General features: G+C 44.1%; 1 protein-coding gene across 1 annotated transcript in view; it reads left to right on the top strand.

Annotated features, from left to right (window-relative positions):
• Nucleotides 1-12990, top strand: part of LOC308348406 (antigen WC1.1-like) — a gene marked incomplete at its 5' end in the record, with an annotated part of 38688 nt that extends 25698 nt beyond the window's left edge. Inside the window, 11 exons of the mRNA XM_080812445.1 lie at nucleotides 1741-1833; nucleotides 1910-2224; nucleotides 3333-3647; nucleotides 8584-8625; nucleotides 8719-9033; nucleotides 9266-9298; nucleotides 9830-9967; nucleotides 10346-10438; nucleotides 10735-10818; nucleotides 11315-11452; nucleotides 12700-12990. Of these exons, the coding sequence (XP_080668571.1) occupies nucleotides 1741-1833; nucleotides 1910-2224; nucleotides 3333-3647; nucleotides 8584-8625; nucleotides 8719-9033; nucleotides 9266-9298; nucleotides 9830-9967; nucleotides 10346-10438; nucleotides 10735-10818; nucleotides 11315-11452; nucleotides 12700-12845 (1712 nt within the window). The 3' untranslated portion in view covers nucleotides 12846-12990. The remainder of the gene's footprint in view (nucleotides 1-1740; nucleotides 1834-1909; nucleotides 2225-3332; nucleotides 3648-8583; nucleotides 8626-8718; nucleotides 9034-9265; nucleotides 9299-9829; nucleotides 9968-10345; nucleotides 10439-10734; nucleotides 10819-11314; nucleotides 11453-12699) is intronic.
• Between the last annotated feature and the right edge of the window lie 228 nt (nucleotides 12991-13218).

Below are 13218 nucleotides of genomic sequence, written 5' to 3'. Positions count from 1 at the left end.
TCTCTTTCAAATTTTTATTTAAATTCTAGTTCATAGAATTTAGTGATTCATCACTTACAACACCCAGTGCTCATCACAGGTGCCCTCCTTAATGCCCATCATGTATTTAGCCCTTCTCCCTGCCCACCTCCCTCCGTCAACCCTTTTTATTCTCTGTAGTTGAGTCTTATGATTTGCTTCTCTCTCTCTTTTTTCCCCTCCTTCCCTTTTGTTCATCTGTTTTGTTTCTTAAATTCTACATATGAGTGAAATCATATGGTATTTGTCTTTCTCTGACTGACTTATTTTGCTTATTAGCATCATACTGATTTTGATTTTTTTTTTTTTTTGGATTCTACATAAAAATGATATCACGTAGTACCTGTCTTTCTCTTTCTGGCTTATCTTATTTAGTGTAATGCCTGCACTATCTATCCCTGTTGTCCCAAGTGGCGGGGTTTCCTTCTTTCTCATGGCTGAATAATATTACAATATATATGGCACATCTTCTTTATCCATTTATCTTCTGACCAATTACCATTGTTGTAATTCTATTTTCTAGTTCATAAGTCTGATTCAGAATTTCCCAAGTGTCCCTAATATGTACTTAACAACAAAAAAAGAGTTGAGGAAATATGCAGCATTCAGTTGTCTTCCTTTTAGTGTTCTCTAATCGGGGACACTTCCTGAATCTTGCTTTGTATTTCACGACATCAACTTTTTAAAGAATACAGGCCAATTATTATGTAGACTCTCCTTTCAATTTGAGTTGTGGCCATAATCAGGAGAATTAAATATAGTGGAAGCATGGTAAATTGGTGTTACATACCATCCTGCCTGAATGCAAATTGGGATTTGGCTGTTTTCAAAGTAGAAATTGAAAGTATTAGCAAAGTCAATCACTGAACACCAATCTTCCTTACTTTGTTGCACAGTATAAATCCTGTGTTTCCAGCTTAATCCTATTTTGGTCAAAATATATATATATATTTTTTCAAAAAACACATTTTAATGATTTTTCAAAATTGTTTTCAAAAAACAAATTTAATGATTTTTAAAATGTCATTTTGTGTGTGTGTGTGTGGGGGGGAGTATAAAATGTGATCAGCCTTGCTAAATGAGCTGTATGCCCTGGGAATAATGTGTATTCTGTGGGCTTGAGGTAAATAAATATTTACTGACTGATTTTGCTGGTTGCTCTCAGTTACTGAAACTGATGGAAGGTATTTTCTGGTTACTATTGCATAATAAACTTCTTCCCAATCTAGTCACTTAGAGCAACTATATATTAATTTACATAACACAGATCACTGTTCATTTCCCCTCCAGCTTCCAGTCACATTTTCCTTACCTCCTTTAAGTCCTCATTGACAGCATTGACCCAGCCCATCCAGCTTCTGCCTGTTACTTTGTTTCAAGAATGTCACATGTTTTAGGTGGCATCACAGTTTGGGGCTATTATGGATAAAGATACTATGAACATGCCTATTCAAGTCCTTTAGAAGACAAACATTTCATTTGTCTTCAGTAAATGCTCAGTATTATGGCAAGTATAAGTTTTCTGTTTCCTAACGCTGCATAACAAAAATTTGGCATTGTCAGAAGCAGAACTTTCCATAAAGAGGTGAAGTCTACAATTCTAGTAAACTTGCTGTTATGTTTCAGCTTTCATCTCAGGCCCCAGCACTAGGTTACTCTTGAGTTTAATTCAGTCTCCTGTTCCTCAACCCGCCTAACCCTCTGACCATGCTGTTTCTGCAGGAAACCAGACCCAGGTGTTGCCCCATTGCAACGACTCTGTGTCTGAACCCTCGGGCTCTGCAGCCTCACAGGAGAGTGCAGCCACCTGCTCAGGTGAGGGGTCCCCAGGGGGCAAGAAAGCCCTTCTCCTTTCCTGTGAAATGCTCCAGTGGCTTGGTTCTCTCCTCAGATCGCAGACAGCTCCGCCTGGTGGACGGAGGCGGTCCCTGTGCCGGCAGAGTGGAGATCCTTCACCAGGGCTCCTGGGGCACCATCTGTGATGACAGCTGGGACCTGAGTGATGCCCACGTGGTGTGCAGACAGCTGGGCTGTGGAGAAGCCCTCAATGCCACGGTCTCTGCTCACTTCGGGGAGGGATCGGACCCTATCTGGCTGGATGACTTGGAGTGCACAGGAAAGGAGTCCCATATTTGGAAGTGTCCTTCCCGGGGCTGGGGACAGCACAACTGCAGACACAAGGAGGATGCAGGGGTCATCTGCTCAGGTCTGCCTGCGTGCTGCTGTCTATAGGCTGGGAGAGGAGGTGTGGGCTCTGGAGGATGGGAGTCTGAGCCCTGAAGGGTGTTGCTGAAAGGGCCAGAGGAGAAGACTTCCTTCCACACTGCCTGTCTTTTTAGATATAAAGATTAGGTGCTTTCTTTTCCTCCTGTGGCATTTGAGATTCAGGTCCTTCCTTCACAGCAAGAGCTCCTGACAGAGCCATTTCCTACAGTTTCCATTTGGAAAGCAGGGCTCGATCTTCAGCTCTCTTTGGTGGTAAAGTCTTGAGATCCTATTGTTGTCGAAATGCATTACCATATGATGAGTGGTAGAAACAACACAATTTATCAATGTATAGTTTTGTACGTTAGAAGTCCAACAAGGGTCTCACTGGGTAAAATCAAGGTGTCAACAGGGCTGCATTCTTTCTGGAGGCTCTGGGGGAGATTCCTTCTCCCTGTTTTCTCTAGTTTCCTAAGGCTGTGCCCATTCACTGGGTGGGAGATAGATCCCTTTCTTTCTCTTCAGGCTGAAAACGTTGCCTTCCTCTGACCGTTCTTCCTCAGTCACGTTTCCCTCTGACTGAAGTTGGGAAAGATTTCCCATTTTTAAGGATAGTAGGTCAAAGAGGTGATTGGATTTGGGCTTACCTGGTCAACCCACACTACTCCAGGTTAATCTCACCATCCTAAGGTCCTTACCTTAATCATGTTGAAAAGTCTCCTTTGCCATGAAAAGTAACATATTTACACAACACCTTTGGGGGGTCATTATTCAGCTTATCACCCCACTTTCCACACTCCCTTTCATATACTTTGTCAGAAGTTTTGTCAGGAAGCAGGATTCAGCTTTCCCTCTGGGTAGAGTGCCCAGGTGGCTGTTCTTCTCTGTTCATATTCTACTACATCGCTGTGGGGGAAATAGAAACCCAGACACAAACATACAAAATCACGTAAAAGGGAGGTCAGTTTCAGTCTTGCCACCTAGTGGGTCCTTCCTCAGCAGAGTCAGGGATGAGTGTTAATAGTCTCTGGCATGGAGAAAAAAAATCAAGGGCACTGAGTGGAATGCTTACTATGGACTCTTTCCCCCTCTCTCGCCTTCCAATTTAGACTTCCTGAAGCTCAGGATGGTGAGCAAGGACCAGGAGTGTGCTGGGTGGCTGGAAGTTTTCTACAATGGGACCTGGGGCAGTGTCTGCCGCAGCCCCATGGCAGACATCACCTTGTCCATCATCTGTAGACATCTTGGCTGTGGAGACAGTGGGACGTTCAACCCTTCCATAGTTCCCAGGGAAGGTTCTAGACTTCGGTGGGTGGATCAAATCCAGTGTCGGAAAACCGATTCCTCTCTCTGGCAATGTCCTTCTGACCCCTGGAGACGCAACTCATGTTCTTCACAAGAGGAAGCTTATATCTCCTGTGAAGGTAATTTACTGTTTCCATGTGTCTGTCCCAGTCCTGTAGGATGTTGTTAGTGAGATTTTATCTTCAAATCAAAGGGTGAGTTTAAGGTAAGAATATAACATGAAGTTTGGATGATTATTTAACTTACATGTTCCAATCTCGTTTCACAGGAAAAAATAAAGAAACCGGCGTCAATAGCAGTTGACATGAAAAATACCAGAAGGATTGCATTGAACACAAGCAATACCTTGATAAACTTTCTAAGTAATTGCCAATTAGTTAGGAATAGTTAAGTGCTATCCTAACACGTTAAAGTAAATAAGGGGCCAAGTAAGGAATCAACCCTGATTGTTTTGTCTCTTAAGCTAATGGTAACTTTACCCTGGAATGTATCTACACCAATCGGACTAGCCCTCCAGTCAGCCTTTTGGTAGATAGTAACTGAGTGCCTTGTACGCACAAGTTTATGCTGCAGGTGAGAGGATGGAGAAGAGAAGAAAATGTAGTCTCTGCCATCATGGAGCTTACCGTCCAGTGTTGAAAATTCTCATTAGGCAGAAATTTCAGGAAGAGTTAGAAAGTGCTGTGGAAGTGTGGAATTGGTGTAAAAGAGGAAATCATACTTAGAGTGAAAGCTGAAGGGTGAGTAAGAATTTCTCAGAGGAAGAAAGTGGAGAGATCGCTTGGGTCAGTGTACATACTGAGGTAGGAGGAAACATGGCATCTTTGAGGCACGAGAAAAATCCCATCATGGCCAGAGCAGAAAATGGTGAGGGAGAGGGGAGCAGGGTTCCCCTGCAATGATGAGCAGAGCCAGAGACCTCTCTGAGGCAGAGCCCAGGAAGACATTCCTGTTAAAGAGGAATTTGTTTATCTTCTTGGTTGCCTCATCATAGAGAACTGCTGAGAAGTCAGTAGCCTCATGACCCCATGACTTTCTGCTTGAATTTCTGTCTTCTAAGAGGCCCTCAGGATCTCAGTTTTCAGGGCTGATCCTGTATCCGTTGAGCCATTCATTAACTACCAAGTGCTTAATCTGTCACCCTCATCTCACTCTCCCTAAATGTTCTACAGAGCCTGCTGGAAGTTGGAGCCCATCATTTTCAAACTCTCTTATGTCCTCCAAGTTCCCTTCATTTGGTGTTTGGATCAAAACCTGCTTTTTCCCTGAAAACACTGATTTCTCCCTCACCTGGCTCTTTTTTTTTTTTTTCCCCTCTCAACACTCTTTTCTCTAAGACTTGGAACAGATATACTTCTTGCTCTCAGTTGCCATTTTCAATGATTCTTCCTCTGTGTCTCTTCTTAACATCCACCTACTTGAAATTCATGCCATGAGGCAATAAATACCACCTAGTACTTCTGCTTGTTGCTGTCATCATCCTAACTTTCTGGTCACTTCCCCTTGTCCACTGAAGACTGCAACACCAGACTCACCAGTTTCCTCGTCTCTGTCTTAACTCCTGGAACCATTGGTACTTCCTCCAATATCCTTAAACACAACTGAGACAGCAGCCTGACCTCTCAGCTCATTGACTTCCTCCTATCTCTGCCTATGCATACACCACTGATATCTAGCAACAGTACGGCTTGAAATCTTGATTTCTTTTTTCCATTCTCTGACCAGTGTTTCCTATCCTTATGGCTCCTAACCCAGAATGCTCCATTTCAAATAATTTCTTGTGCTCATGGAGATGCCCAAACTTTTCCCCTATCAGTTTTTCTTACTTTTCTACTCTCCATCTATCCACACATTTTTTCCTTAGTCAGATTAGATAATATGATCCAACATTATAATCCTTCTCCTTTAATTTATGCAATTCCCTTGCCTCCTCTTTGTCAGCCTCACCTGACAAACTCCAGACCTGGCTAAAGTCAACTACCTGAGTATTCCTTGTCTGCACTGGACTAAGGCAAAGGTAGGGAAAGAACACATGGTCAAGTGGCTACTCTACTTTTGAACTCATGGACCCAGTCTCTACTGGGGGTTCCATAGTGTCTCTGAGGACACTGTACTTCTTTAATATGTGTGCTTGCCCTAAATTTAAAATTGTATTTTACATATTTTCTGCTTTCCTCACATTGTCAACACCTGATCCCCACCATCTAGTCTCAAATCATGATCTTGCCTCTTACCTCACTGAGAAATTAGAACAGTTGGCTGCAAACTCCTCCTCTGCCTTTCACCAAATCTACTTACTTGTGGTTTCTGCACCCACTCTGTACTTGCTTGGCCTCCTGAATCAGTGGCCTCAGGCCTCATGTTAGGCCAGCCCTTCTGCTCAGGCTGTGGATCCTAACTGCACTTGTCAAAGTCTTCACTTTGATTCCCTCTTCTAGTGCCATTGACTTCCCCCATCTCCTGGTTTAATCTCATCAATGTATATATATGGGTTTGTGTGACTCACATTTTGAAAAAGACCTAAACAGTTTTCCTTGACTTCCTTGCTACTGTCCTTCTCTCTTCTCCCTCGTCCACAGCCAAGTTTCTGGAAGTATGGTCAGTAACCACTCAGGGTCCTCACGATTTCCCCTCTTCTACTATTCTAAACTCATCCAGTTAAGCGTTGGGGTCCACCATTCCTCTGAATTGGTAATGAAATGTAGCAGACTTTTCTCTCTCCGGGATTCATGAATTTTCAGCAGTGTTCAGCAGGTTCGCTTCTCATTCCTTCTCATTTTTTTTTTTCTCTTGGCAGTCACTCCATCTCCCCGATTGTTAGATAGGAATAGTTGAGATCACTGGGAATATAAATGTTCCTTAAACAGACTCCAGGGAACACTAACTTTTTAAATATAGTACAGTCTATGAACAGACATGGAGTCTGATGCAGAGCAGACAGAGAAACAAGAACCCAAACAATACTGTGTTTGGAACTCAGGTTCCTTTCAAGGAAAGGGGGATGGTTATATACATTAAATTCTACTGAGGTTTCAAGAACACTTGAGCTGAAAAATACCCAACAGATTTAGGGCATTGTGTGTTATTGACTGTTTAATGAGAACATTTTTGAGGCAGGGTAGAAACCAGAAGTAAAAGTATCAATAAGGTGATGGTTAGAAAAGTGTACAACACTTTTGAGAAACTGTGAAGGGCAAAGAGTGAGAAGTAAGGTGCTGAAATATAGTATTCAGTGCGGGAAATAGATTTATTTTAATTACCAAGTGGATTGATTTGTTGTTGTGTAATAGGGTGATCTACTTTTAGAAGTGACACTGGCACATTTCATTGTCTGGGTTATGTGTCTCTAGTGCGAAAACAACTGGAAACCATGTCATAGGAAGTCTGTAACTAGGCTAATTAGCAGAAATGCCAGAATAGATGCAACTTGACTGTTGACTTTTGAAGGACTTTACCATGGAAGGAGAAGAATCACCATGAACTAGCTGATGCAGGGGACAGGACACCAGGCTGATGGATGGGGCTTACAAGGAGGCAGATCTGAGTTCATTCTAAGTACAAGTAGCATAAAGGTATCTCACCTTGTGATGGTCCCTCAGGGAATGAACAATACCGTGAGGTAAAAGAACACTGGAGTCACGATGGGATGGCCTCTTCCTCTTCCTCCCTCCCTCCCTCTCTTCCTTACTTTTTTTGCATTTTCATAGTGTTTTCCTTTCCCTTAACATTCTTTTCCAGTTCCTTCTTTCCCCCTCCCCCTTCCCTGCCAGCTCAGGTATATCTTGGGGGATAGGCTAGGAGTTGCCTGAAGTCCACAGCCAGGGGACAGCACGGTGATAGATATTTCAAAGGCAGAGCTCACTCCCTTCCTTGCTTCTCTTTCCTTACCTGCTTTTCTTGTTTCTGTGTCCCTAAAAGCTGAAGGGATATTAAACTCTAAGACCTTATATTGGTGATAATTTTCTACAATCAAACATGATGAGTTGAGTGATAGTGAAGACTCCAGTTCTGAAAGTGAGCGACCACCCAAAGAGGTCCTGCCATCATTTTCTGAGATGTGCACAGGGTAGGAAGTTGGATAGGATCACATGGAAAGAATATGCCAATTCTGGTATTTTATGACAAGTACCATGTATACTTCTGTTTTCTTGTAATTTTTCAAATTTCTGTTCTTCCTTTGGTTTCCATTTTTGTCTTTTTTTCATCTCATGTTTGTTATCTGTGTCCTCTCTCCATGTAGTTTTTTGTCAGTATATTTGAGTATCATGTAAACATTTCTGTTTCACTCCTTAGCCATTTGTCTACCTAACTGTTTTTCTCTGAATCCTCTTTATTCCAGTTCTTTACAAAAAGTATCCTCTTATCATAGTAATCTTTGCTTGTGCACATGTCATACTGAAAAATAGAAAAGAAAAGTTTATAATCTGTTATATAATGTTCCATTAAAAATATAAATGGGATAGTGAATGCAAATTATGTCTGTGATTCAGGATTTAAAAAATATATCCACTATTATTACCACAAACCATTAATATCAATTTGTATTCCCTTTATTAACTTACTTATTAGCAAGAATTTAAAGGAATTATGTTTTACTGGATTTTATTCACCCATTCATTCAATAAATATTTATCAAGCCCCTATACATAATATTTATAAAAGGTTCTCAATGCACACTTGTTGAATGAATGCATACAATATACCTGGTATATATAGCAGAAAAATAGAGATGAATAAGACATGAGAGGTGTTTCCTCTCATGGAGTTTATGTGTGTGTGTGTATGTGTGTGTGTATGTGTGTGTATGCACACACATGTCTGTGTTTTATTTATTGTGGAATGTGGAAAGTGAGAAACAAGTAAACATAAAATAAACAGATAATGGCTATGATTTTTAGCGAATGTCTTAGTAATTCAGCCCATTATACTAATTAGGAAGGCTGTTATTTTCACTTGTCCTTTGGGCTGAATCCAAGCACTTCAGATAATCTTGTTTGGGGAAGAGCACCCCCAGCTGTCCCGGATCTAGCACTGCCCCCTTGTCTGCTTCTGCAGGAGTGAGACCCAGGAGCTGTCCAACTGCTGCCCCCTGCACAGGTACATAAAGCCCCTCCCCTCTCCCCTGTTGGCTCCCAAGGGCTCCTTCCTTCCCACCAGGGGCAGTAACAGAAGATGCTGCTGCCTTTTCAGACAAAGAGAAGCTCCGACTGAGGGGAGGAGACACAGAGTGTTCAGGGCGAGTGGAGGTTTGGCACGAGGGCTCCTGGGGCACGGTGTGTGATGACTCCTGGAGCCTGGCAGAAGCCGAAGTGGTGTGTCAGCAGCTGGGCTGTGGCTCTGCTCTTGAGGCACTGCAGAAGGCAGCGTTTGGGCCGGGAAATGGGAGCATCTGGCTGGATGAGGTGAAATGCAGGGGCAGGGAGCCCTCCCTGTGGGCTTGTGCTGCGGACCCCTGGGGCCAGAACAACTGCAAGCACGAGGAGGACGCTGGGGTGCGGTGCTCTGGTGAGTGGCTCTGGCTGAGCTGGAGCGAGGGTGGGCCAGTGGGGTGGGCTCAGGTAAAATGGGAAGTTTGCATTTGCATCTAGATGCTGTCAGCCCTGGATCTAGGAGAGGGGGAGGTCTCAACATTGAGGTTGTGGTAATTGAGGAGTGATTTCAGGGCTCAGGTAGGGAAAATGGGCTGCCCTGCACTCTGATCCAATCCTGGACTGCAAACTCCTGTTTTTCTCTCTAGGTGGAAGAACAAGCTTGCAGTCTCCTACAGGAGGTACAGTGCCACAATCTGGAGGCAGGGGAGAATATTCAGATTTGGGGGACATGTTCTGTGGAATCTGACAGAATTAGCCAACTCAGGAAAGGAAAGACCCTGAAGAGCCATCTGCTGGTGGGGAGGTCTTAGGGCATTTTCCTTGGGGAACTTCCCTTCACTCCCTTCAAATTTCCACTGCCCTTGGGCTAAGGGAGGCTGGTTCCTGTGCTTCAGAATCTAAGGTTTCCCCACTTGCCCATGAGTGTCACTCCCCTGCAGCAAGATGCCTATCCCAGGAGTTGCTTGATGCTCTGGTCTGGAGAAACCTGAAGAAAGGGGGCTACAGTTGTGTAAGTTGGCCCAGCACTCCGTTGGACCTCAGTGGAGTAGAATTCAGTTTATCTCAGAATAAAGCCTGGGGGAGTGTCCACCAGGGTCACTGTCAATCCTGTTATGTCTGAGGCTGGGACTTGCCCAGGCTGGAAATGCTAAAGGAGTTTCCCTGGGTCATTGCCCTTCTCCAAATGCTATTGGCTTTATTCTCCTTAGGGATCAGACGAGGCCCAAATCCCATCCGTGGCATCTTCTCCCTGTCTGAGATGCTCTGCTTCATCCTGGGGGCCCTTCTCTTCCTGGTCCTCGTCATCCTGGTGATTCAGATGTACAGATGGAGAGCAAAGCTCAGAGGTGGGCTATAGGGGTACAGGGTAACATGGAAAGTGTGTGGAGGCCGGAGACAGGGCCAGGTGTGTGTGTGGGCGGCAACTGTGTTTGAAAACCTCCATCTGCCCCACATGAAACTCTAAGGGCTGTCTTAGGATTGAACACTCGTCAGTCATGGCTTCTCTGTAAGACAAGAAAGAACAGGGGCTGAGCTGTGGATGCAGGGATGCAGGGCCAGACAAGGCAGAGAGGTGCAGACATGGCACACGGGGTGTGAGGAGAAACTACCAGAGTCCTGGCAGCCCTGAGGCTTTTCCCATGTTGACCGCTGGGGAGAATGATTCGATTGTTGGTTCAGGGATGAACTCAGGGACATTTCTCACTTGCTGGTGGTTTGCTCAGCCTTACCCAGCTTCGAAGATGTTCCCAACGAGGCTGTGTACGAGGAGATTGACTATCTTGTGGCAAAGAAGGAAGATCTGCTGGGCAGCACTGGTGTGTATCCCTTCCTTGCCCTCCTGGGCCCTCTAGGGGTCAGCCCCTCCCCCAGCCCCACTGTCTGTGAGCCAAGGCTTCTCTGCAGACCCCTCATGCTCGCAGAACCAGCCCCTCCAAAGGCAATGGATGGGTTTCCGCTGAGCTCCTGTGAGCTCTGAGCCTTCTCTTTTTACCACAGGAACCACATGTGCTTCAGCATTTCTTCTTAGCCTTACCACAGGTCCCACGGGTGTGAGAGAGTGTGTGTTGTCTGCTTTGTGATTTTTTTCGTTTTGTGTTTTTCTCCACATTAGGGGCCCTGTCAGATGACTCTGTGACTAAACTGCCATATTACACTGGGGATGGTGAGGACAATAGTGACTTTCAACCTACTCCAGGTAGTAGGGGTGAACTGCCTCGGCTGGGTATTGGGGGCAGGGGACTTCCTTTCATAGAGATGAGATTCAGGAGGGACAGTCTTCCTTTGACTGGGATTAGTGGGATCTCCTCTCTCCTTCTTCTCTGCTTGTTCTGATGTGCCTCATGGTGAGGCTGGGCTGTCTGTGTCCAGAACGATCCTCATTCAGTTGCAACATACACACTGTTTTGAAAAATAGCATCTGGAAAGTGTAACTGACCAAATATTTTACTAAGGCACACTGGTGCAAGGGTTTCTCTGAAATATGTAGTTTTAATCAGGAAATATTGAGAAGTTTGGATTGTTTTTCTGGTTTATGGACTCATCAAAATGAAATACATGACCTTGGAAAAGACCTTTTAAAACACAGAGTGAATAGTGCCTCTGGTTAGTAGCTCTCAGATTCTCTGCGGCAGAAGGGGTTTTAGATATTATCCAGGCCAACCCATTTACTGTGGTTCCATCTAAACCCCCAGCTCAGAAGACTGATGCCCCTAGTGAGGACTATGATAATGCTGAAGAGGTCCCAGTGCCTGAGGCTCCTTTTGCCTCCTGGATGAACGAGGGGGAAGTGCCCCCAGGGGAGGAAAATGTGGTGAGGGCCTCTCCAACAGGTGAGTGGGGTTAGTTGATCTCTTGTAATCTTTTGTTTCTGTCCTGGGAAGGGTTAATTTGAGCTCCTCATTGCTGATCCTTCTTATAGATTCAAAATTCAGATGATCTCATATCCTTTGACCATCTTCCTCTCTTTTGTGTTGTCACATTCCTTGGGGGCGGTGTGTGTGGTGGGGGAGAGAATCACTCTATATTCTCGGTATCTGCATCTGCATAACTTCATCTTTGAGGTGCTTGCCTTAAGACATAGGTTAGTTTACCAAGTCCAAAAATAGAGTGACTGTTCTTATAACACTTTTGTGCTGTCCCATCTCTGAAAGGCATTCAGAGACTTAAGAAATATTGCAATATTGGAATTTGTGAGGCATTTGATCATTTGAGAGGCATTGCAATCGTGTTAGCACTAATTTGTACAAAGTCTATCATATATGATAGCCTTGAAAATTAAAGCCGTGGTGGTGAATTATAGAGTCTCAATTTGTAGGCAGTTCAGTGGTCAAATGAAGACACTCATTCTCCAGAGAAGAGTATTTCTCCCTCTGAGGGCCAATGTGACCCTGGGGACGTGGCAACTATGGAAGGATGCTGTGATTGTTTTGGGGGGCATTTAGGAACACAAGTCAAGGCCATCAAGAGCAGAGTGGGATTGTCAGTGAGGACCTGAGATTTTTCCAGGTCTCCTGTACCCTTCTGTTTCTGAATTTGGACCTGTCAATTGTGAAAAGAGAAATTTGCATGTCCCTTCTTTTTTTTTTTTTTAAGATTTTATTTATTATTTATTTGACAGAGAGAGAGAGAGAGATCACAAGCAGGCAGAGAGGCAGGCAGAGAGAGAGGAAGGGAAGCAAGTTCACTGCTGAGCAGAGAGCCCGATGTGGGGCTCGATCCCAGGACCCTGGGTGAGCCGAAGGCAGAGGCTTTAACCCACTGAGCCACCCAGGCACACCTGCATGTCCCTTTTTATGATTCTTACCATTCTTGGGTCATTCTTTGCTGAGAAACATGTCTTTATAGAGGACCTGTGTTGGCCATAGATCTCCTGTGATAATAGTGTTTCTGGAGACCCACATAGACTGGATCCTGACAGGATAACCTTAATATACCTTTGCTGTAACTATATTAAATTGTCTGAGCTTTCTTGAACATTACCTGATGCTTTGTCATCATGACTTGACTTGCTTCCACCATGGGGTACTGTCCTGTCTCTTTGTCCCAATTCTAATCAAGCTTCTCTTTAATGTTTCAGGCTCTTCTCTACAGTTCTCCAGAGGGGTAGCTGGTCCTGGGAAAGAAGAAGCTAGTCCCTGGCTGCTTCAGGGGGAAGAGGGGGACCCTGGATATGATGACGTTGAACTAAATGCCCCTCAAACATCCACTATGGTTTTCTCATGATGTTGAATTGAAAATGAGATAAGGCCTCAGATATTCTAATTGCCTGTATTTCAGTAGAATAGTGCTGACTTATAATTGTATTATATGAAATTACTTAAAATGAAATATTCTGAATAAATTACTTTTTGCTTTGTTGATTACTTAGCAAGTTTTACCTCAGTTCAGTTTCCCTCCAAAGAAATACAAGGTGAGTATACTAACCCGTTTTCTTACCTCCCCTCTACGGGCTACTCAAGGCCTTAGTTTGCCTGGGTTCATGAATGTTCCAGTCTCTCTTTCTTAGACAAAGGACTCTAAACTTGGTCCATATTCATACCTTCATTCTTACCAGGATGAACTCATGGGAAAAAAGTCAATCCTGAACATACATGTA

This window comes from Martes martes, assembly GCF_963455335.1.
Source record: "Martes martes genome assembly, chromosome: 8".
Classification (NCBI taxonomy): Eukaryota; Metazoa; Chordata; class Mammalia; order Carnivora; family Mustelidae; genus Martes; species Martes martes.
Note: the sequence above shows the minus strand (reverse complement) of the source record. Positions and strands in the feature narration are given on the sequence as shown.